The 27,024-nt window shown below is 39.6% G+C and overlaps 1 protein-coding gene across 3 annotated transcripts in view; it reads left to right on the top strand.

The window, feature by feature from the left end:
• OSBP2 (oxysterol binding protein 2) overlaps positions 1 to 27,024 on the top strand; it is a 184,219-nt gene that overhangs the window by 41,537 nt on the left and 115,658 nt on the right. The window contains exon 1 of one of the 3 annotated variants that reach the window (XM_075178588.1): positions 24,703 to 24,895. The exons of the other annotated variants lie outside the window; for them this stretch is intronic. Coding sequence (XP_075034689.1) covers positions 24,817 to 24,895 — 79 coding nt within the window. The 5' untranslated portion in view covers positions 24,703 to 24,816. Of the gene's footprint in view, positions 1 to 24,702; positions 24,896 to 27,024 lie in introns of those variants that run through there. 3 annotated transcript variants of the gene reach the window in all.

Here is a 27,024-nt window from a genome sequence, read left to right on the forward strand (position 1 = left end):
CCACATCAGACCCTCTGCATGCTCTTGGTGCAATATTTCCCCTCCTGATCCATGAGCTCCTCCCTCTTACAAGCCTATATATTGCTGTGTTGCCTTATGTTCAATTGTCTCTCATCATCCCTTCTCTGTGACGACCACCCCACCACCCTTCCCACATACTATAAGTTTTGTTCATGGCACCTGTTTGTTCATCTACATAGTTGATATTACTTAGCTGTGTTTCTTTGCATTTCACTGTGATTACAACCCAACTATGTTTGTTTGTTTTTGTTTTAATTACTTCATTTTCTCTGCTTGTTTGTAATCCGAGATTTTTAAATAAAGAATTAAAAAAATAAAACTAAAGCAGAATTTAAATAATATAAAGGGGTAGATCAGGCACGTTTAGAGGGGCAGCCCCTGTTTATCATAGGACAGGCATCGCTTTTCTCCCTACAAAAGGCCTAGAATTCTTCACGATCTTAGAAGTGCCACAGATCTGGTATTATCTCTATACTTATATAGGGAACCACTTTACAAACCACAAAATATAAGGTACAAGGGTAGTAGTTCAGTTTTAAGCAATGCCTTTCCGTTAGGAAATGATACAATTATTTTGTAGTGTTCAATTTAACCACAACCAATAGAAAAGAAATCAACCCCAGACCACTGGAAATAGTTAATTTTCAAGCAAGGCTTTAGGGTGGTTTATTGTTCAGATGGAATAACAGACCAGCAGATGGAAGATTATTTAATTGCTGAGGATTTTAATCTCGCTTCAGGCAAAATATTGATTTTAGTACTTGACCTTAAGGCAGCTCCGAAAAGATGAGTTTTTCTCTGTTCTTTATTCCTTTATATAACGGAAGGACAGTAAAACTGCTGAACTACATCTCACATAATGCCGGCTATTGACATTTGTCTATATCTTACTCTGAAGAAGTCTACTCCTGACACTACAGCGATAGCCAAAGTCTCTGGAACTCTCATGTACAGTATGTGAAGTCAGTACTTGGTAACAAAGAGAGGATCACTGACCAGATGGACAATTAATACAAATCTTCAAGATGATAAATCAAAATCAATCAGATGCCAGAGACAACATGCACATTACATGTTATTCAACGCAAACAGCAAATCTCTCAATTCAATTTACTTTTGATAATAAAATATTACTTTTTGTTTTGTTTGCATAATTTGCTTTTTTTCACCACAAGTGGTCATTTAGTTTTTCATGAAGACATTTTAGAATGCAGCGTAAGTCTTTGTAAGGACTGTTTTGTGTGTTTGAAAACCTTACATTTTTATTACAACAAAATAACACATATGCAACCTTTTTTAAGGGGCATCTATAGCTTTCGTTGGATTTTCAAATGTCTGTCATCTCATGGATCAGTGATTACTTTGTGCTCAGATACCAGTGAGAGATCACAGAATTACATAGTTTGTTCAGCTAATATAGGTCAGATCTTATTGATCTTGCAACTCCCTATTAATAATAATAATAATAATAATAATAATAATAATAGTTGGATAAATGTATTATATAAATCATATTGCTCTGACCTGGATTCATTTAAAGAGCAACTGCAACTTGCTGTGTCTATATACTTTCCACAATAACAGAAAGACATATAAAATGTTATCATCTGCGTTAACTGAATATATCCGGTGTTTCATGGCGTTTTTTAAACAACTTTTAAAATAAACATATGATACTGCAGAGGGCTGTATCTTAATAGAGGTTAGCCGTACAGTGACCTCTATGAACACCTTGATGCATTCTTTCATTCTTCTAAGTCAAAGATATTGTCTTGATAGTTGTCCCTCCACCATGTTCTAAAAAACATTGTTCCATAGATATAATTATGCATGTTTGGCTTACTAGCATGTGGATGAACCATTTTAGTTAAGGAAAATGTTGGGGTCTTTGTATGACCCCAGCGCGGTCGCCCTCAATATGTACCGCTGCATGAAGAAGCTCCACTGCATTTTACTATTCCAGGGCTGCTCTGGGAGCACCAGTGTTGACCCCCTTCTCCACTAAGTATTATCCCTCTTCACCGGTGGCGTAACGCAGACAGAGAAAGGGCTACATGTATGACTCTTTCACAGTGAAAGATCCAGTCCCACTTGGAACAGTATGATTAAATAAACAGACGTTTGTATAAAAAAGTGCATTACAGAATATTCTCAGTACATATGCATGACCTGACATTAGTAACTATATGCCACCAGTGTTATACATAGTGATCTGAGGCACCTCTCTCAGCCAACAAGCTTTGTAGGCAGTAAAATGTAGGGTGATGGCTTAAATGTAATTTAAGTAAAATGTTATAAAAAAAATCCTGTAAAATGTGCTGCTTTCTACTTGTTTATACACTTATATGAGTGAGAAGAGATGGGGTTCTGTTCTGTTTTTATTTCTCATTTCATGTAGTAAATGTAATGGGCCACGGTTTGGGCCAAGTACATGAATAAAACACAGCTGCAGCGGAAGTATGAAATATAGAGCAATTTCATGATGATGAAACGAAGACTAATTACACAGGGGTCATGTACAGTGCACACACCAGTTTATTAGACACATAGAAAAATACAGAAGCAATTACCATGTATGTAGTGTAATCATGTAAGTAGCCCTGGAATATTGTGGATATACCATGAATTGTCATTCTATTAAATACAACACTGCTTGCTAACTAGTGGTACAGAGATTGGTGGTCCTCAGAATGTACTTATTGATAGTATAATATGACAGGATAAGCATTGGTTATGGCTCTGTATAGCTTCTGTTCTGTCATTACTTCACACTACAGCAGATGTCTTACAATTCCCATAATAGCTTTTGAACCCATCCATTGTCTGACCTCCAAATGTGGATACATTTGTAAAGTAATTTTTTCCATGTACACTAAATCTTTATTTGAGGGGTTTACTGCTGGTAACATTTAAACTAGTTTTCATTCTGGCATCTAACTTATAAAACTTTGCGGTGATGCCTATTCTGTTAATGGTATTTCAGGACGGTGTTAAAAGAAACATAACCTATTCATTAATAAATTGCATTTCAGAGTAATTTTTCACAGCCAAAAAAAAAAACAACAAAATACATTTATACCCGCAATAAGGGACATTAAATGTCCAAACCAAATGTGGGTGACTATATATATATATATATATATATATATACACACACACACACTACTGTACACACAATTATCCTGCCTGTGTCCCGATGTTGGGATACTGGGTGGCTTGTCCAAGGTTACAAGGATAATCATTTGGATTCAGATCAGCGTCTACAAGTCTCTCGGGGTCCTTGTTGTTTTGTCAGTGCTTCTGGGGTGGTTACACATATAGCCATTTGGCCAAATTGGTAAACAGCGGGAATTGTATCTATTTGTCACCAATACCAAATTGGACCAATCCGACTGTTAGGTGGCCAGTCATTTTTTTGTCTACTAACAGTTGAAATCTGGACGGATTTTAATTATTCTCAGTCGAGGTCAGATTAAGGCCCGGGGGCCGTAATGTCCACAGTTAAGAGCAGTGTCATCTTTCACAAGAGAGAAAGCGTTACAAGTAGGTGGTAAATATTGAAGAAGCAGTCAGGCCAATTTGAACATAAAAGGAATATTAATTCAACGCATACTCAAATATGCAAAAGACTTAAAAAAAAGACACATGTTTTATACAATATATATGCAGTGGCCGAAGTTGAAATTGTAAGCTAACAGAATTTGATAGTTCTACCCATCAAAGTAGAAGGGAAATCTGTTGAATGGTATAACACCCCACCCCTCTTCGACCACTGTGTGGGTGATTCATACACTGACAGCTTCTTGTTGAAACCAGTGCTTTTATTGTTCCATCACAATAACACAGCATACACTTTCCATCAGAATGACGCCAGACAACCTATCATTGGCTAGGCATAAACCTCCTGACTAGACACCAGCCACTGTTTGGCATTGGTCGCTATGCACAAGTGTGCACAATACAGTCTTTTGTCCTGCATCCAAACACTGCAAACCATTCATAGACAACAAGTCAATAACACCCCAATTTGTTGTTGTCTGTGATTGGTTTGCAGCGTTTGGGTGTTTTTCTTACTCTGTGTGACCATGGTCTGCACATGTCACTGCGTTGTGCTCTATGATTGCACAGGTGAGCAATCTGGTGCAGTCTGCATAATGTGTGGCCTTACAACAGGCAATTTAACCCTGGATCTGGGGGTACCCCAGAGAGGGCTTCCACCCCCTTTCCATAATCCGGCTCTGTTGTCAGCCATCTTTAGTGGTCGTTAGAACCCCATAGAATTAGTTATTTTGGTCATTTTTTCTAAATTGTCCAATAATATCACATTTCTTTTAACCACTGACATAAAAACATAATTGGCTCCCTACTATTTGGACAATGGATGGTTTGAGCTAACAAATTCTTTAGCATGCAACTTCTCTTAAAGGCACTACAACCCATTTTCCTCTATTGTGTCAAATATGTGATAATATGCTTATTATAGGACTTTTCCTATTTTCTGTGTCCAAATGCAGGACTCTCCAGCTTATCTTTTCCTGGAGCTTTGGATCCGTTTTATTAGTGTGTGATAATCTTCTCGCAATACAGTAGTTTAAGGATGCAACATTGTGGATCAAACAAAAAGAAATCCCAAATAATACTTCTATAAAGATATTTGCTGTTCCAAAAACTTGGACTATTGTATCACTCTCCAGGATAATACCAGAGACAAGACACATTAATACAATAGCCATTATTGCAATCCAGTAGGTATATCTCGCAAAGGGATATTTACTAAACTGCGGGTTCGAAAAAGTGGAAATGTTGCCTGTAGCAACCAATCAGATACTAGTTACTTATTTAGTACATTCTACAAAATGACAGTTACAATCTGATTGGTTGCTATAGGCAACGTGCACTTTTACAAACCCGCAGTTTAGTAAATATACCACCTAAAATGTGTGTGTTATGTATTTAGAAAATTCATGTCTCTATATGATACGTTAAAATTTACATAGCAGCAATCTCTGTAATGCAGGTTTATCAACCTCTAAGTACCCATGGTTAAACTAATTTTAAAAGAATCTCTTTTTATTTGTACAAGATAGAAGGCTGTAAATGAGATTAATTAAGATTTCCGGCTGGAGTGATTGACGTAACTGAGTACACTGTAATACATATAATGTGGAACGTGGAATGACAAGCGTCTGCAGCTTGTAAGACAGCGCTTACATTTTGAAATCCATCAGGTGATTGAACTTTCAAGACAGGGATATGTCTACAATGAGGACAACTGAGGTAGCTGTCTCATGGACCAGAATATTTTTTGGGTGGGTGACAACAAAAATATAGGTACTTTGCTTAAAAGAATGCATCTTACGCTCCAGTCTACATTAGATTATTTAATGTAACGTATTGGTTATTCTAATATCGATTTGTGATAATATTTTGTGGTGTAAATTTCTCAGTGTTTATAGCAGTTTGTGCAAGTTGGAGATTATTTATTTCACACTTCAGAAAAACAAGTAGTGTAGATGTTAGTTGAGACACTGGGTGCTCTACATAGTCTCTGATTTGTCTGATCTTCATGGTGCTGGAAGTTATAGTTGGTGGGATCGGGAGGCACAGGATGCTGGAACCTCACGCATACTCTCAGGCCATTGTTCAAAACAGATTCCTTTCATGTTTCTTTAATAATAAATAAGGTCTTCATTTGTACATTGTAACCCAACAGACTGTAATAATTACAACCTCGCTAACTGGCAAGTAGTCGAGAGAGCACAAGGGAGTTGATGTGCTTAGTGGAAGCACACGTACATGTTGTCATGTTTGAAAGGTGTTGCCTCATCCAAATGAGCCCTACAATCAGACAGAAAGGAAATAATCTAGGTTTAGACTGAGGGTGGCTCTGTTGAGCTGTTGTACATCACACAAGCTGTTTTAGGCTTTTGTATTGAAGTTGGCACTCACCCAGGACCAGCTGGGACTGGACACACGATTCGCAGTCTCTCCTCAGGAATTCTGTGAATATACCAGGGGAAGGACTGGAAACTTGTCTTTTTTTCCTGATGACAGGCGTTCTCTCGGTGCACAGGATAATGTGATCACACCTCCTCTTCACTTCCCTCCATCCTTGTGGAAAGACATCATCTGTAAGGAAGCAAGGTACTTTCTTCTGTTTGTCTTATGTTGATGGTCTGAGCGGTGTAGGTATATCCTGGGTTCATCTATACCATTAAACAAGGCGATGTGGCTTCTGAGCAGGAAGATTTTAATGAAGAACAAACTGCTGAGCGTGACAGGGACAGTGGGGATCTTTAGTCTCTTCTATCAGGGGATCAGTTCAGACTGAGACAAAGGATCGCACAGGCAATTACAGAGTAAGATAGAAAGGTGGTTTGTTTTGTAAGTAGTATACACTTATAATTATGCCTTGTGTCATTCTATTTTAATTTGTATACAGTAAACACCTTAATCAAGAAATATTTCTCACAAAACGAGCAACATTTTAGTTTCCATGGAATAAATCTTGATTTCATTTGGAAATTTGATTTTTCTAAACTTGCAGTCAAAGGGATGGCAACACCACTAAAAGGAGTTCAGATTTTAATGTGTGTTGTATAATGATTACTTAAGATGTATGTTGCATAAAGTGAATATTGAGGAAGGACATTGGTTTGTGTACAAGGATTTCTGCTGCGATGGCTGGATGACCGTGTGAGGAGATGAGTTAAATTGCTGTAGTACTGGTCAGCTGTGTTGAGTAAGCAGTTCCCGGTCAGCAGGAGAAGGATGGTAAGGAACATGTCGTATTGTGACATCTTTCTGGAGAACGATGTGTCTGAACTTCATCGGTCACCTCTGCCTTATACGCTACCAGAAAACACCTCCTCTCTCCATCACCTGCCAAGGTCAGACACTGTGAATGGGAACAAGAGAAACGTGTGTTTATTACTGCTTATACCATAGACACGGGGGTGGGGGGTATAGAGAAGTTACCATACTGTACTACAATAATACCCCTGTACACCAAAGTGTTGTAGATGGATTCCAGATTTCACTACTAGGAGAAGGTTAACCCAGCAGCTGCCAAAACATATAGCTGTACATTGCACAAGGAAATGATCCTGGTAAGGAAAGGCTTAAATCAGGCTCGATTTCTTCAGAAAGGATGACTTGAATGAATTTCCACATTTAAAGTCAGTATACAGTATAGTTATAGTTTATTAATGCAGAACTGCGGGAGCTCTGCTTTCCCTTTATACAGTAAATATAATTTGCTGCTATAGCAATAGGGTATTAGTGACTGGTTTATTGGAAGCTGGTTAATGACAGTTATATGTTCCTAGTCAATGTCCACATTTATATGACTCGTATGACCTAGACTTGTATAGACGTAAACATTTGATACTTTTTTAATAGAATTAATTTTCCTAGCATTGATAACCACAAGATTTGCTTTAATAGATTTCATTGCATTGCTATTTTTTCTGGAAAATGCTGCATAATCTTTACTAATAACAAATGTGTTGTATGGATACTACTTTTTAGTACTTAATTACATTCAGTATAACAGGATGTAACTTGGTCTGTGTAAATTTGTATAATATAATAACCTTGTTGACGTGACTACAAACCTGTTTCATATATCTTATAAATACTGTTTGATAGAATAAAATAGTGATTGGATTTATCAAACATGCAATGTAAATGATCTAGTTAATAACATGTAAAGGACTGATGACTGTGATACATTGCACTGAATGTGTGATATTTCAAGCTATTCTTGGATATACAGTACACTGGAGAAGCCCATTTTTATGCTACATTCACGTTGTCACAATAACATGTGATAACAGCTTCGGCTGTTTTTAGTAATGCCTGTGAGAATCCTGCTTTTAATTCTATATAATGAGCATATTTTACATTCATTATATCTTTATTTGACTCCTCTCTGAGAATACATATTATTTCATGACAAGTCACAGGCACCCCTTAGCTTGATAGATGTGACATTACTTGTTTACTAGAATTGTAGTTACTAGTTCCAACGGCAAAAGCAGGATTTCTAGAGGGGGTTCCAAATGCTTGATTTCAGAACAAAGCAAAAAAACAACAACAAAAAAAGCTATAATAATAATGTAATGTTAAATAAAAAAGAATGAGGCATAAATAAACATTAATGTAAAAAAAACACATTAATATTAACCTCCTGTACCTAAATCTATTGTAACCATCTTACCAAATATAATATTTGGTAAAGTAATGCAACGCTACAAAATTAATACTAATTTCTTCTTGCATCCAATTAAAATTTTAAAACAATTGTAATTAGTGTTTAGAGTTACTCACCCAGTGCTGCTCATCACACTCAGCAGCCAAGAAACTGCACAGGTAACTTACTTTCTGCATTTTGTGTTTTTATAAAATCACAGCAAAACACTAGAGCCAAAACATAAGTAAGACAAATGATAGACATTTTGTTGAAGCCAAAGTTCACTAAAACATATGCAGATTCCCACAACAATGAGTCTCAGGAGGGAAGTCAATTAGTAATGAAGTCCTGTCAGAGCCATGCGTGATGAGACTCAGTGGGATGTTTGATAACATTGCTAATTTAACATATGCAATATAATGTATTTGACCTCTTTTGTGTGAAATTGTTTTTGTTTTATAGGTATATCAGTGTTTTTGGGGGAATGGGTGTGGGAAGGTTGTTATTCCCCCCCCCCCCCCATTCTTTAATATTTATTATCTAAGTCTTAAGAATAGCAATACATTTGTCCCACGTATTCTTTAAATATTTTAGGGTGTGGGTTACCACTACAACTGTTGGGAAACTACTCAAAGTATCTATCACCCTTTCTGTGTTTGCTACCCCCTCCAATTTCAGAGTGCCCCCCTTGTTTTAGAAAGTCGCTTATTTATTTTTTAAAAAATGACTACCTTCCTTAACTCTAGTAATAAATCAAATGTTTCTATAATATCACATTTGTCCAGTGCAGAAACTACAGTGGGTGTGGCTGCTATAATGCCCAAGGTGAGGCCAGTGCGTCGCCGTCTGCCCCTCATTCTGATGCCCAGCACCTCTCCAAGGCACTCGCTCTGCACTGGAACAGACCGCATGGCTCTTCTGAGTGGAGCATGTGCAGAGGGGGGAGGCCGGAAGCTTGAACGGCAGCACTGGGCCCCTTCCCATATGTTGTACGGGGCCTGGTGATTTACAGTTCAGCCCCCACCTTCGTCTTTCTCTCCTTTAAGCTGTTCAGCTATTGAAGTGGAACTAGTTCATATATCTTGTATTTCCATACTGCACATCCACACCAGACATGTGTACACATATGCTCGCAGGGGCGGGCAAGCTTAGTGCACCAAAGGGGAGTTTACATAATTGTGACACAATTTAGATTGGATACATCCGCAAAAAGAAAGATGTATGTATTAGTTTCATTTATATTGGTTTGTATGTAGTTACATTTTATGTATACCATAAACTGTAACTATATACGATTTATGTATAACGTGACTTTTGCATTTATTAGTAGCTGTCAAGACAATTATATCTCTTGTGTATAGGACACTAAATTACTGTATTTGTGCACAATATAATAAAGTGACTGTAGCATTTACTATTATAAAAATGTCAAGCCACATTTGTACTATATCTCTATGCTCTCTTACACTATGGTGGGGTGTAAGTATACAAGTTGTTACAAGCTGCTTTTTCCTACGTACGGTCTTAACGCACTTCTAAATGAGACCCTAATTGTTGGAAGATGTACCAGTAGTATGAAGTGTGCTCAGGGCCGGATTAACCATAGGGCTAACTGGGCTACAGCCCAGGGGCCTCGGGCATCCAGGGGGCCCTTGAAAGTGCTCAGCAGCAGTATTGATCGGTCGGGGGTGCCCCCGGCGCGATCAATGCTGCTGAGCACTTTCACTGCGCTCCTTCCCCGGCGTGCTGTAGTCTCCTTAGTGAGGAGATCTCGTGAGTCTCACTCTCATGAGATCTCAGTAAAGCGCGTACAGCGCGCCGGGGAAGGACTGCAATGCCAGGCGAAGGAGGTAAGTGCCTTGGGGGCAGCTTGGCTCACCGGGGGAAGATGGCAGCTCGGATCACTGGGGGGGGGGTCGGCTCGGATCGCGTGGGGTGGGGGGGGGGATCCCTCACCGGGGAATGGAGGCCTCCTTAGCCCAGGGGACTCCATTTCCTTAATCCGGCCCTGAGTGTGCTACATTTAATTTAAATGTGGGCTAATTAAGTTTGTCGCCAGAAGGTCTGAATAGCAATTATTTGTCTTTTATGAATTGTGTACCCACTCCGTCCTCCCGTACAGTAGTGCATGATTAAGGCTGTATCTGAGAATGTGTGATGAGAGTTGGAAGAGGAGGGAGGAAGTGGGATTTCTTCAGTAAAGAATATTTTAATATCCATGGGATAAATGCATTACACGTAGAGACATCCTGAAGTGTAATCACTGAAGAGATTACTGGAAAATTGAATTTAAAACAGGAAGTAGTCTGTGGTTTTAAATTGTATTTTGTTATTTATAGATCTGTTATTTCTTTTATTTCTAAATGTTTTTATATGCATGTAGCTAATAATAGGTTTTATTTTCATTTGGTATTGTTATCAGAAATGTGTTCTGGGCATGTCATTTATTTTCAGAATATCACTGTTTAATTGCTAACTTTATATGGTAGGCACCCATACATATTAAGCTCATAGCTTTGTGACCTGCATAATGAGTGTGGATATAATAGTTTTATCATTGTGTACATAATGAAGACAATGACCTACTTGTTAATGTGGATCGGTCGATCTATATATTCTCCTCCTCTTGGCTGTTGAGTGAGTGAGTGTGTGTGGGTGTGTATATGTATGTTTGCATGTATGTGTGTGTGTGTGAGTATGTATGTGTGTGTGTATAGATATATATATATATATATATATATATATATATATATATATATATATATATTATACACACACACACACACTATATGGAAAAAAGTATTTTGGCCACACCTGTTAATTATTGCATTTAGGCGTTTCGATCACACCCGTTGCCAGAAGTGTACAATATCAATCACCTAGCTATGCACTCTCAATTTGCAAACGCTTGTGATACAAATTGGATCGTTCTGAAGAGCCCAGTGACTTCAAGCGTGGTACTGTGTTAGGATGCCACCTTTGCAGTAAAACGGTTTGTCGCCACTGATTCTGCAGCGCTGTACAGAGAACTCTCTCACATCAGTCCCTGCCCCATTGGAGCTTACAGTCTAAATTCCCCTAACATACACAGACAGAGAGACTAGGGTCAATTTTGATTGCAGACAATTGACCTACTAGTATGTTTTTGGAGTGTGGGAGGAGACACGGGGAGAACATATAAACTCCTCACAGATAAGGCCATAGTCGGGAATTGAACTCATGACCCAGCGCTGTGAAGCAGAAGTGCTAACCACTTAGCCACTGTGCTGCCTCCATTACCTCAGAAAGTCAGTGATCACTTATTGAATATGAAGGACATGACACAATTAGGCTGGGTACACACTACAGTGTTTTCATCTGATTGTAGGGTCAAACACCTGTAAAGCGACTGTTCAGCCCGATATAACAGTAGTGTGTACACTTACACAATGACAGATAGTTGGTCCAAAACACCGGTTGGCAGATCATTTACTCGGTCGGTAAACCTAATAAAATCACAACTTATTCTTCGACCGAGCGCCGATAGTTCCTCAAACAGCTACATATTTCTGGGCGTGTGTATATAAATTTATGATCTTCATACCACTTCCATGTGGTGCGGTCTCGGAACGTCAGACAAATGGGAATAATGTGCTTCCAATGGAGAAGCAATAGTAAACCTGTTCCTGTGTGCAAGTGTATACAACATATATTCTTACCACATAGGAAAATACATATTCTCAATATAGTTTCTTGTATTTCCAGAAGTGACATGTGACCGTATATTTGACTCTATCGCTGCAAGGAGCGCATATATTGTTTCAGTGTATACGGAATTACAATCTTTTGAGCTGACATTATGTCTGTCCAAAATCGCTTCACTTCTGCAAAAATCGTTTAAAACATATATAGTGTGTACACAAAAATCAACCGACCAATCGAAACGCAAGTCGTACGTAAAGTCATTGTAGATAATACATTGGTTGGAAATTTCTATAGTGTGTACCCAGCCTTACACTGAGCATTAATTATCATCAGCACTGTGACTGGATTACGTAGAAATAACTTATTGTAGATATTTATATCAATTAGGGGTGCAGGGCACCACTGTATATCATTGCAAATGTACTGATATTGTGTTGTACTTCTGTATAGGATGCTGTATTTCTGTATAGGATATGTGTTTCTAAAACTGTCTGAAGGCAGGTAATCTTTTATGTTAATTAGACCTTCACATCTCAGTGACCAACACGTCTGCTTAGCCTGAAAGTACAGGAGGTGTGTCACACGCCGCTCACCCACGGCTGCCACCGGGTAACCTGAATATCATTCATTCCTCATTCCCTGCTTCTTCCCTTGCTGTCAGGCCAGCAATCAGCTCTGCACATGCGCAGGTAATCGTCTCACCTGTGTTCACCTGTCCCGCTCATCCATTGGTTACCTCTCATTTATAAGGCTCCTCCCAGCACCTTTTAGTGCTGGTTCTTCTCGTCAGACTCCTGGCCTGGAAGCAGCTCATGCACTCTGCTGCTGCAATCACCTGTTACCTGCTCCATTCGTTAGTGGCAACTCCTGCAGTTCATTGCTGCTATCTATGCAAGCGTGCTCCTGCAACTCACCTATTACTTGCTCCACTCGTTAGTGGTAACTACTGCAGATCATCGCTACCATCTGTCACGAGCTGCGGCGGTACTTACAGCCGCCACGACTCGCTTCCTGGTCTCTCCTGCGTCCCGGCCGTCACCTTGACGACCGGGACGTCACTTCCGGACAGGACCCAACTGTTGGCAAGGCAACGGTCGGATGCTTCATCTCAGCGCCGCGTCCCGGCAATGAGAAGAAGCCAGGAGCGTGCGCAAAGCCCCCCCTGCTAGCCTGCGGGCTAAGTAGCAATTATTATGAGCAGTTGCTGGGCGGTGATTGTGAACCTCTGGTGAAAACCTTCCACTTTGTTAGATTCCATGCCTCTGGGTAAAGTACCACTAATCCCAGGCAGAACAGAAGGATCCCACTCATCCTAGTGAATCCTGACAAGGTGGTAATTGCTGTCAAAGCTACCTATGTCTCCTAAGACAGGATGCAAGTGATGTCGGAAATCACAGCAACTTTTAGGAGCTCACAGATTGACTTTTGTAAATTAAATTGCGATAAATGTAAGATTAGATGCTAATCTAATGCTGATGCTAATCTCTGAATTAAATATTTTAGACTTTTTAGTGCCTGGTCGGAAAAGGAGGCTGGTTTACACCCTGCCAGGCTGGGTCCAAAACTGTATTAAAAAAAACACTGCTTGATCATGTAATATATCATCATTCTATCTGTACACTTCTGGAAAGATCGCTAGTACCATAAACTGGCGTGTAACTGTCCTTTATAAGGGCTACATGAGCCAATAAAACATCACTGCTTCAAGATCCTGCTTTGACACCTACTTGCCTGTGGCAATTCCTGTGACCTACAGATTAGACCCATCTAATCCATTATCCGGCTGTTCTGAGGTTGGAGGTTGGATCCCAGCATCCAGTACCAATGCTTTGTCCGCTGCCTGCAGCTCTGGCCAGTGTGATAGACCAGGGGGAACAATCCACAGCAACCCTTATCTAAAAAGGTATAGGTCAGGTGTACCAGCCCAGGTGCTTAGCGAGGGGATACACTAGCAGCACGAGTTATTTAAAAGAAATCTGTTCTAGGTGTCGATGAAGGAGCCTAGTAGTGGCAGCAGAAGCTCCTCTTACTGCGTTTGGAGGAGCACAATTTGGGATACAGAAAGGGAACGGTGGCAAGGCAAGCCCAGCCGGTCCCCAACAAGCACGGACAGGATGTCATAGGAGGTCCATTCTGTCACAAAGACTATAAACAAGGATGATGAAAAAGCTGACTTTGTGTCAGGTTAAGTCACAAATGGGGATGAATTAAACAGGCTATTGGGCATGCCCTCACTCTGTGCCCATGTTGCCTAGTCTATCAGCTTGTTCTGTTTGTGTCCTCTCTAGAACTTCCCTCCTGGAAGACTTGACAGTAACATCCTTCTCTAGAACAGTTGGGGCTCATGGCAGGGGAGGCAAGTTTACTCTTTGTCACTCTGCCCCCTATTTTGATGACCCCCACCCCCATTATTATTAGCCTCTCTAAGCCAACTATGGGTTTATGAGATTTACTGCAGGATTCTCCATAACAAGTTCTCAATTAGTGTGTTAGTATGTCATTTGTGACATAACTCCTTACTCTGGGTAATATGTCTTAGAATCTACAATCACAGGATAAAAGAGAACATGTAGGTACAGATATCATTATCATTTATTTATATGGTGCCAGTAAATTCCGTAGCACTTTACAATTGGGAACAAAGACAGTAATAGAAATACCGGGTAATACAGACAGGCCGAGAAGTAAGAGGGCCCTACTCGCTTATAATCTATAGGACAATGGGAGTTTCATACATGAGATTGAGTTCCATATATTGCATATTGGTCCAGCCAGAATCCAAAGGTAAAAAGTGCTTAGTGGGCTATATGATCCAGTCACGCAGCAATGTTGGTCAGGGGGTCAGAGGGTTGTTGTCTTGTGTGAACTGTGTAAAGGATGGTAATAGTGTAACCTAGGGAGCTTAGGTATGTGGTTGAAGATTATTATAACCTTGCCTGAAGAGGTGAATTTTCAGAGATTGTTTGAAGACCACAGTAAAGGCTTATTGTGCGAGGGAGGGAAGTGGGTGCAGCCCCAAAAAATTCCTGTAACCATGAATGGTAGCATGTGATTAGAGTGGAATAGAGATGCAGATCTTGTGCAGAACGGAGGTGTTGAGTTCCGAGATTTTTTATTTTTTTTTAACTTAGAAAGTTTTCTATTGAGTTTATAAAGTAAAGCAAAACAGACATAACAATGTTTAGTGGTTACAGTCAATATCATCAAAAATGTGTACAATTAATATTGTTGACATACAGCAAAGACACCATACAGAAATAAAAACATAATCCAGAAATAGATGGGGTGGGGTGGGGTTGGGGGCGAGGGGAGAATGGGGGGGGGGGGGAGAGAGGAGACATATTTAGAGATAAGCAGATTTCGAAAGGGGACATTTGGGGACATCAGAACAGTAAGATTCCCGGAGGCTGAATTAGTTACTAAGGGTCTTGTAGAGACCAATGTTCTGAATAATACTCATACCATAGGAACCACTTAATAAATGGAGAGGGCATGGCAGTGGAATATCTGAAACCAATGGTTTCCATCTCATAGCTGCGTTGTATTTTGGCAGTAATTTTTGAAAGGGATGGAGGTAGTGGTGACTTCTAATGCTGGCCTATAGCTGCCCTAGTGGCAATGAGTGTATGCCCAGTAACGTAGTGGTTATGGTGTTGGAGATGAGGCAGGTATAGCTGTAGTAACGCTACAGCAGGGCAAGGGAGGACATAGGACATTGGGTTTAGTAACCTGGGATATTAGATGGAAAACCTCGGCCCACAGTGACCTGAGTTTGGAATATGCTCAGAAAATATGTTTGTGGGTGCCAATATGACCACATTCTTTCCAACAGTGTTTTAATACTGAGGGCCAGATTTTTTGAAGCTTATCTGGGGTGAAAGATATCCTGTGTACTAACTTAATCATCATCTCTGAGTGGTTGATGCACTTGGACATTTTATAGATATTCTGAAAGATTTTCTCCCATTTTCCTGCTGAGATACTAATCACCAAATCAGATTCCCAGGTAGCTTGGACCAGGAGATCACGTGTGTCAATGGGGGACAAAAGGTTTAGGTACCATACTGAGATGCCAACCGCGTTGGAAGAGGAAGAAAATGACATTCGTACATAGGGTGAGGGGGTGGGGGCACAGGCTTTAGAGTTGATAGGATTGCATCCAGTGTTGATCTGGAGATATTTATACAAAATCTCAGACTCTCTGGCTGGTCTGTCATACTTAGCTTGTAGGTGGGAAAAGGGAGGAAGTGAGTGTGCTAGGCTTATCTAACCAAAGGAGGTCTGCTAATGGGAATAGGGAAGAGTTGTGGTGTTCAATGGTAACCCAAGGTTTGAAAGGGGAAGGATCCTGTTAATCTCTGAGTTAGTCTAGTAGAGCCACTTATTAATAAGCTTCCAGTTTAGGTGTGGCTAGACCACCTCTCAACCTAGATCGAAACATTCGATCTCTAGAGAGTCTGGGGCATTTATTGCGCCAGATAACCTGAAATGCTATAGTGTAAAATGTATTTAGGAAAGATCTGGAAACCAGGTAGGGGATAGAGCAGAACAAATACAGGATCTTCGGAAGCAACATCATTTTCATGGCGGCCACTCTCCCCGGTCAAGAGATTTCGTAGTTTACCCAACTTTTAGGTTGTGTGTCAAATTGTTTCAGAAGCGGTTGGTAATTGCACTCAATGACCGAAACGGGATTCGCGATGATATGTATGCCTAGGTATGTCATAGAAGTGAGACACCATTGGAATTTATAAAGTGACTTTAGGGACCGTAATGTGTCTTCTGAGAGGGCGAGTTGGGAGATATTTTGAGATAAGTGAGGAGATGTATGTAGGTGCAGTTTTGTTGATGGCCTTGTACGTTAGTAGAAGAATTTTATATTTCATCCTGTAAAAAACAGGCATCCAATGTAGAGACTGACAGTGGCTCAGCAGAGGAAGAACAATTTGCAAGACAAATTAATCTGGCTACTGCGTGCAAAATAGATTGTTGAGTCTGATTCCAGGAAGCCCAGTAAGTAGGGAATTGCAATAGTCAATGTGGGAGATAAGTGCATGAATTAAAGTTTTTGTCTTGTGTTGGATATGTGCGTATTCTGGAAATGTTTTTTAGCTATATGCAGTATGATTTAAATATAGAGTCGATATGGGGAACAAAGGATAGTTGTGAGTCAATGATCACACCTAGTCGGCGAGCTTGCGGGGTGGGATTTATGGTCATGTTGTCAACAGAAATAGAAATGTCAGGCAGGTAACTTCTGTTGGCGGGTGGGAATTCCAAAATAACCCTATACCAACACACTACAGTGCACCTTGGAAACCCCAACCAAAACAGTTATGCTTGCAGTTTACAATAAGTGGCATGCAGAATTTGTAGTTGGTGTGGTTACGCTAAACAGTAGGTGTGGCATTATTTGGGGTGTGCGTGTATTTTCTTTAAATAGCCTTTTAAAAGACACATACATGTACTGGACAGCATAACCTATTTATATATTCATACCTAATAATTCACTACCATTCCCCTGCAGAACAGGCATTCATTGCAGAGAAATACCACCATTGCCAAACATATTGTACAGATACCCCCCTAGACATTTTGAATAGAGATAACAAAAAACACTGTATTCCTGAGATTGCCAGGCAGATCACCGCTCATAATGAGCACATATAACTAGCCACCATATGTTGGGCAAGAGGTAATTCCTCATCAGATCCTGCTGGCACCTGCATTTCATGCTGTTCTGCAGGGTCACTCAAGGCTGTGATCAGTGCTCTTGGTCCTCATTGTCCACAGGACCTGCAGACTAGTGACAGAGCTGCTGTTGGAGTTATTGAGGCCTATGAGTGCTTAGTGCTCACAGTTCTGGATGAGCACAGTGCTAGTACACCTGTCACCTCCGCTATCACCATTTACCTTAAATCCATAAGCAGGAGCCTGAAAAATAATGCACAGCCCTGCACCTTGCACAGAATGTGGGTTCTGACTCACAGGTTGTATGCCTCTAATGTAGAGTATTTATATATGTACACACACGCTGATTTAATATGCATATAAGAAATAACTACTTTTTCCATCTTAGTAGCTGGATGTAGCATTCCCTATATTCCAATGTGTCAGTCTTTTCTATTAGAATGTGAATAATGATATAGTCTTTTATGATGAAAGGACATGTCTGCTCTTGGTTTTCATTGTAATTTCTGTAGATCAGGATACATTACCAGCTACTAAGAGTGAAAGGTATGAAAGCTGGTTTGATGGAGATAAGTTAGAAGCAGACACTCATCTTTCATATCGCTGTGTCAGGATGATTTCACATGTAGAAGTTTACCAATGAGGAAATGTCAGTTAGTGAACTTATATAAGATGTTTCTTACATGTCACCTCCAGTATTTCCACAGTTACTAGCAGGGGCCCTGAGCCTGCTTTGAGGACTGGATGAAAGATGGGGGATAAATGAGGTGCTAGTCTCAGGGCCCCCACAAACTAATTGGCCTATCAGTTGACTGCAAAACAGGGGCTGGTGACTGTGCAAACCAATAACAGGCAGCTTGTGAATTCCTCTTGGTCTGTCTATGGGTTTGGGAAGCTTCTGAAGTGTAAAGATAATATATACCCTAAATATATACTATTAATATATGTATGTATACATGTGTGTATATATATATATTGTATTTTACCTTTTGATATGTGAACATATCTGTTTGGGACTTTATGGGGCATATTCAATTGTCAGCGTTAACGCTGAAAAACGAGCGCTCAAAAAATATTATCGTTTATACGGTAATATTGCGCGCGAAAACCGTTAATACGGTAGTTTACTCGCGGAATTTCAGCTCGCCGCTCAGGGAGCGAGTAATTACCGTATTAACGGTAAGATTTTTTGAGTGTTCGTTTGTTAGCGTTAACGCTAACAATTGAATACGCCCCTATGGGTCTATTTATGACCAAATGCAAATTTCTCACGTTAATTTTAATTACTTATCGCAATGATAAGAAATTAAAGTGTCAGTTTATTAAAATTGATTAGCTGGGACAGCGGCTCAGATGGGAGCCTGTCCCTGGAGATCATCTATAGTAAAGTGATTGCAGTTGCGATCCCTTTACTTACAGGATCCCTCTCTTGTGATCTCCATAGGTTAGAATCTGAAGATAGCTGCCGGGATCAAGCTCATAAATTTGGAGCTTGATAAATAGGGCAAGTTAGCAGTTCCCATAGACACCTATGGTGACTGGATTTGCAATTGAAGAGACTGGGACAGCAGCAGATATCTATTAATAAATAGCCTTGTTACTATTTGTACGTGTTAATGCCCTGAAAACTGTATATTACAGGTTGATAAATAGGCCCCTCAGTGTTCCTTATTATGTAGAAATTATGTAGAAATGAATGATCCAGCCTACATCTAGCACATCTAATACTATATTTGCTCCACTTCTTACAAAAGGAAATAATGTGAGAAGTTTTTAGGTCTAATCTCACAAGTACACACCACCAATATTCTATATCTCCAGATACACAAAGGGGTCGATTTAGCAAACCTTCTAAAAGGAAAAGTGGAGGTTTTGCCCAGAGCAACCAATCATATTCTAGCTAGTATTTCCCAGGATCTACTAGATAAGTTATAGCTAGAATTTGATTGGTTGCTATGGGCAACACCTCCACTTTTATTGTCCTACCTAAAATATGTCCTGATTTTGGTAAGCAGAAGCTCCCACCTGACTTGTTGGTTAGATACATGCTTGAGCAAAATATATATTCTGTTAGTTGCAGGAGAAGATTGTGCTCAGAGGGAGGGTCATATGCAATCCTCCTACATAAACCCAGCTCCTGCCACCATGTTATCTGACTGAAGTCAGTGGTTTTAAATTCCCAAGTATATCTTTTCTCTCAGGTGGCTTGAAAGCTGCTGATGCTGGGCAGGGGCCTGCTTGCTCTTCATCTGTCTTCCCAGGGAGGTTCTGTACTTGGCTAGATTTACTGTACAAGTTAGGCAGGAGCTCCAGTTTGCAAAAAAGACCTGTTGGGCTGAGATGGTCTAGACCACATATTTGAAGAGGGCTAGATAATGTATTAGAAATAGCTTGGTATCTGCAGCAAAAAAACAGTACAATAAAGCATTAGACGATGAGTCTGTACTGAGTTGTATGGTACTGCAAAATGATTATTCTTAGATATGTTACAGAAATGTTGTTTCTAATTTATATTACAAAACTATTTCACCTGAAGGTATTTGTTAGTGCCGTAGGTGTGTCACCACTGTGATGGAGACGCTGTCACATCCAGTATTTTTTTATTTGTGGTTTTTCATAGCTGAATCTACATTTGTTCTTTGTCCAGATAATCTCCATTAGGATTCCAGTATTGATCTATTGTCTTTGGTTAACTTGTCAGTTTCTGCTGCTGTTTGTCTCCTTTAATGTGGCCTGTTTCTGATCTATTTTGATTCAATGTTCACTGGAGGTCTTGTGTAAATTAACCGACATTTTATTCCCCCAATGGTTCCCAAGACGCTTTACATTTTCAACATTTATTTCTCTACAATAAATTAAATTGTTCATGTTTATGTAACAGGAAATAGATAAGCTTCCTACTGGCATGTGTGGTCTGCTGTTCCCAAATTAACATCTGTCCTGTGCCTAATTATCTATTTGCATAATTAAATCATAGCTGTTCCATGGTATAATCTAAACAGTAAAAATTGTTAAAATAAGAATGTAAAAACCAATCTATGGAGCAAACACCTAAAATAATTCCTGTACACAGACAGTACTAAGATTGTACACTATATGGACAAAAGTATTCAGATGCTTGACCATTACACCAACATGGACTGTAATGACCTTGTTTTCAAATACATTTACTTTAATATGGAGCTTGTCCCCCTTTTGCAGCAATAACACCTTCCACTCTCTTGGAATGTTTCTGGGGGAAATTTGCCCATTCATTCTGTAGAGCATTTATGAGGTCAGGCACTGATGTGGGACGAGAAGGCCTGGCTCATAATCTCCATTCCAGTTCATCCCAAAGGTGTTTGATGAGGTTGAGGTCAGGGTTCTGTGTGAGCCAGTCAAGTTCTTCCTTACCAAACTCATCAGACCATATCTTTGTAGTCCTTGTTTTGTGCACTGGAGCACAGTCATGTTGGAATAGAAAAGGGCCATCCCCAAACTTTTGCCACAAAGTTGGAAGCATAGCATTGTCCAAAATGACTTGGTATACTGAAGCATTAAGATTGCCCTTCACTGAAGATAAGGGCCTAGCCCAAACCCTGAAAAACAGGCCCATACCATTATCCCTCCTCCACCAAAACTTTACAGTTGGCATAATGTAGTCAGGCAGGTAACGTTTTCCTGACATTCGCCAAACCCAGACTCGCCCATCAAAATGCCAAACAGAGAAGCGTGGTTCGTCACTCCACAGAACACTTTTCCACTGCTCCACAGTGCAGTGTGCTTCACACCACTCCATCCTATGCTTGGCATTGGTCTTGGTGATGTGAGACTTGCATGCAGTTGCTTGGCCATGGAAACACATTCCATTAAGCTCTCTCTGCACAGTTTTTGTGCTTACATTAATGCCAGTGGAAGTTCAGAACTCTTCAGCTATGGAATCAGCAGAGCGTTGGCGACTTTTACGACTTTATGCGCATTAGCTCAGTGATTTTACGTGGTCTTCCGCTTTGTGGCTGAGTTGCTGCTGTTCCTATATGCTTCCATTGTCTAATAATATCAACTACAGTTGACCGTGGAATATCCAGCAGGGATAAAATTGTACGAACCGTTTTATTGCAAAGGTGTCATCCTATCACAATACCATGCTTGAAGTCACTGAGCTCTTCACAATGACCCATTTTGCATCACAAATGTTTGCAAATGGAGACTGTATGGCTAGGTTCTTGATTTTATACACCTTTTGGCAACGGGTCTGCTTGAATTACCTCAATTAAATAATTAACAGGTGTGGCCAAATACTTTTGTCCATAGTATATAATCATGAACCTTACACACACATTTAAGGTATGGCTTTTGCTCAGGACCGCCAGCTTTTAAGGACCGCCATAGATCAATATTTGCTGACTTATATGGTTAGAAATTAATTTTTAGAAGTTTGGGGTTTTTTTTTTAAATTCAGTACAATATCTTATTTGGATTAAAAATTTTTAGACTAACCAATGGCAAGCTGTTACTTTTAGGCAATCTGTTTAATGGTGCCAAGCCTGATTTTTGTCTGTGTTGTCTGTATGCAGACACTTAATAAGAACAACTAAAACATATGCCAGTATGTGCTATTTGCATTAGGCAGTGTATGACATAATAAACAGTGGGCAAATATATACAAGTATTCAACAAATAAAGTTGTTTATGATAAAATGGTGCATTGCAGACCAGCACACCTTATTTAGCACCATTTTCTGCACTGTGCACACTTAGATTCACACTAATGTGAAATTAAATTGTTAGTAGACTGAGATACTTTCACATGGGGTGCAAAGATCATGTTAAAGCAATCTACTTTTCTGCTAGGATGTCCTCTCCCTACTCAACATTCCTGATTCTTAAAGTGTACTATTTGTTTGACCCAGATTTGGCTTTCATTGAACTTGAGAGTCCAGGTGAATATAAGGACTTGTTAAATAAGCTTCGCCATGAGCTTTGCATGTAGTTGCTTTCGCAATTGAGACTTGGTGAATATTACTGCCTGCAGTGGCCAGTAGATATATAGTGTCAGGGAGAACCCGCTTCTGCCAGCTCCCTGATCTAATAAATTATGAAATAACCAAACAGTCAAACAATATATCGCCTCTATTTTGTCAAGAAACCGCTCCTAACTACCTTTACCTGTGACAAACCACACTCTGCGCACTTGAAAGTTTACTGTAAGGCGACACCCAGGATTCCAGACTAGTTCTTGCTCTCACCTATCCCTTAGGTGACAGATTTAACTAGTCCCTTCCCCAACACAAGCACACACTTCCAGACCTCTCCCCAACTGTCAACATCTACATATAAGGCCGTAGAACGCCTATGACTTAATTACCCAATTGCGCACATTCTGCGTTTAAATAACGAAAAGAGTTATCACTTTCCACATTGGAATTTAAAGGATTAACACAGCCAAGCAATCAGCCTCTTCTAAACAGGCAGTGAATTTGTTTAGCGCAATAAGGACAGCACTCATTAAATTTTTAGATTCAATATACAAAAAAGTACAATGTTTACAGGTTATAAAAAACAATTAATACAAGATGACATAACACACAGCAAAACAGATTAAAAATAAAAAGGACATAAAAAATTATAAAAAAAAAAAAAAAAAAGGACAAAGTTTGAGTATAAACTTACATATATATGAGTTGTATAATCTCCACCAAGGGAAATTGGCTTGCAATATGGACAGCTCATCAATGTTGATTGATTTACAATGTTGGTCCCAATTGTAAAGCGCTACGGAATTTGCTGGCGCTATATAAATAAATGATGATTGATTTCCCAAAAGTCTGACAATACCTTATAAGTGGTTTCTTATTTTAAAGACTATTTTTCCACCTTTCCCCTCCTACAGTGGTTGGTCTCCAGGGGAGTCCTGTGACATCGTTTTACAACCACAATTTACATCTTCACTGTTTAATACCCAATGCTAAAATGTAACATATCTTTCCAGGGGAGTGTCCCCAGACCCAATTTTATTATTAATAAATCAATACAAAATTACCAATCTAATGATACCAAAAGAGAGATGGGTCAAGTGTTGAGCTGATACTAATTTTCTTTCATTCCCTGTGTGACAAACAGCTTTATTTGACGTATGGGCTGCTCTTCACATTCTATTTATGAATATGTTGTGATCACTAATTATATTGAGTGTAAGTGTATTTTGGAAATGTAATTATATTTGCCTATATAAAAAATAGCAAACCAACATGTGGACACAAAGCCCATGTCTCTTTGTGTAAGAAACCGGTTGATTTAGTAAAGTCTTTTCGGGTGTCAAAAACCACTCCAGTACCAAGACATGAGGTCTTGGAAGCTGTTCTTTTCCCCATAAAAGTGACAATGTTATCTTGTAGTCATTGGTTCTGCAGAGCCACAGAATAAACACAGGCCAGTATTTCTGGCCTCACATTTTACACATTGAGTTAGGTCATTAACCCTGTGAGAGCAGGCTTTGAAGTTATTTGCATTACACCCTAGTTCACACAGAAAACTAATTATATATGGTTTCACTTGATATACAGTATTTACAAATCAGTCCATTATGATTAAGCTTTATTTACCACAGTTATGTTATGGGTTAATCCTTATAACTGTAATTCCTCTTTTTGCTACATATAGGGTAAAGCACTACCTCTGGTGAAAACATTTGCTTTTGCAGGAGATAGGGCCCTATAATAAATAGACCACGTAATGTTATACAAAATTGCATTACCTTACTTATAAATTACTTAAAAGGCCTGGTTCTTATTTTTACGTTACACTGAACAGATTTTTTTTCTGATTTAGCACATTTTAAATGATTGCGCCTCATCTCTGCACCAGAAAGACTTCCAATAATCCTTAGTGTAACAGATTTGTTCATACAGATGTGTAGATTCTCCCATTCTGTATCAGCACTGAGGGAGTTAAATGATGCCTAGTGCACTGTAGTGAGCCCTGATGCATTGTGGTAACAGGCTTTGGTGATTCCCGTTAACTTCTATGGCTGTGCTGCATTGATCAGAGCATGTGGCAGGAATCTCCCATGTAGTGCAGGAGCTGTCAGCGCAGCGATGCAACTAAGAACTGAATGACTTACACAGCCTTATGAACCGATTCATTTCATTCAACTGTTTGATTTATTTATTTATTTATTTTAATTTTGCTCATCAGCTTAATGATAACGTGAAGCATTGGCTGCAGCCAGCGAGTTTCCTGCGGGAATGAAGGGCAGGGGCTGCTGGGAGTCGCCATCCGCTCGTTCCTTCTGCAACACCGGCTGTCTGAATAAGTATAAGAGGGGTTAGTGGCCTCCCTGCCTTCCAGACACAGCTCTTATGGTTTGCTGCATTTCAGGGTGGAAATTGGGTTCTTCTCCGGGGATTGTTACTGCATGATTACCTACAGCACAGACGTACCTTGCACCAGCAGGAGGCAGGTCCACACAGCATGTGTTTGTATGTTCTCTATCTGACATGCTGCCAGTCTGTGACAATGCAGCAGGGCTGGCTTCACTGCTCTGACCTATCATGTGGTACGATGCAATCTGTAGACCAGGGGGGAAGCTGCTGTAGGAACAGGCACAGAGGGGGCTCATAGAACTTTGTCAGTGAACTAGAATATTGCTTGTATTGTGGATAAACAGAAAAGGATGCTGCTGGTTTGTAAGATCATCACAGGATACTTATGAAATTTTAATTCTACTGTGATTCTTTGAATAACTAGCAGTTCTGCAATATGGATTTTCATTGGCATTAGAAAGGAATGCAGGGTCACCTTCAATGAGATCAATCTTTCATGCTGTTTTTTTGGTAATATTATCTCTGAAGAGATCTGAAAAGTAAGGTGCAAATTAGCAAGTTTTCTCATTGTGCATGTTACTTGTAAATCGCCACATACTGTATGTGTTTGAAACGTGTTGTGTTATTTTTAGCCATGCCATAGTTTTGATTTAAGTGTAATTTCTCATCAAGTTTCTGTAACTTGTATGTAAACTTTGTGTGTACCCAAGAGCAGGCTATTCTATGCTAAAAGTTATTTCAGGGGAAGGTCCAAAGCAGTCTTTTAATAGATGTAACAAAAGTGCATTATACAAAATATTTTCCCATTATAACAACTTTATATCAAATATCAGTCCTGATAAGCTCTTCAAAATTAAATATGTGTTAAATGTGTTTAAATGTCCCAATAGACAACTTGCGTTGTGATCTTAGTGTCCATTTAAGTGTTTGGAGATATTTCCTGGGCGTCTGCAATCCCCCATAATCAAGAAAGTTTGATTGCGACCTGCATAAAAACCAGTGACAATAGTGCAAACTTGTAAAAACTGTAACTGGTTGGTGGGAAAAACCAACCTCTGCTGTCATTGGCAGTATTGTTCATGTGTAAAAAGTTGATAACAAAATAGAGTGAGATAGAATTAACTAATTAACTACTGGAAGTGTGTCACATTTGTGCAGATGGGTTTCTGGATTGTATCCTAGAAATCAGAGTATATAATGGACTGTTGGGCTTTGCATTGGATACTGTACATCAGAACAGAGTTGTATTTAGCATTATGTCGGCCCGATTGTGTGTGTGCGCCTCTATCCAATACCTTCTCCTCTTTTATTTTTACCGGAACCAAATAGGTGGTTTGCAAACACCAAGTAGCAAAAAAAAAATAAATCAAAACATAAGCTAAAAGAAAAAAATATTTATAAAATCAGCTTAAATTCCATGTTCTTGCTGCCCCTTGCATAATCCTGCCATAGGCATGCACCTAGGAACTACAGCCCTGCCTGCTTAAGTGGGGGTTTGCATATTAGATAGGGCTGTGGATTAAATACTAATGTTAGGACTGTTATACCTACCAGTCACAGGAGAACAGTTGTATAACAAACAGAGGGTGGTCTGAAATGTACACTCATGTACACTCTTTTGCCAACACTGGTCATCACAAGGGGGCTGTGTAGTGTTTAAAGTCAGAAGTTGCTCTGCATTATTTGTTAGTCTGAGGGGGTTGTGTTCTATTTCTTTGTATTTATTGGAGATTGAATCGCCTTTGTCAAACCACAGCCATAATGTTTTGCTACAGTACACCATTGCACTTCAAACACCTTCTTTATCTCAATGCTCCCACGTAGATCTGTCTTCTACTGGGTTCTGGACCCATCCTTGGACTCTGCACTGAATTCCATCTTGTCTACACCTAGCCATATTTTACACCACAATTACCATATATAGGTAACATTTTCAGGTTTTATAAACCTGAACCATTGAGTTATTTAGTTGACTTTCATTAAGGTATCAATTAATCAGGAAATACAGCGGACCGAAGGGCTGCCTTTATTTAAGAGATCTTATTTGTGGAGTTTTAATTATATACTTTTTTTATTATTCATTTGTTGCACCTATTGCGTTTGTCCACCCAGGATGTGTAATCAGCATCC

Source organism: Mixophyes fleayi, chromosome 1 (assembly GCF_038048845.1).
Source record: "Mixophyes fleayi isolate aMixFle1 chromosome 1, aMixFle1.hap1, whole genome shotgun sequence".
NCBI lineage: Eukaryota > Metazoa > Chordata > Amphibia > Anura > Limnodynastidae > Mixophyes > Mixophyes fleayi.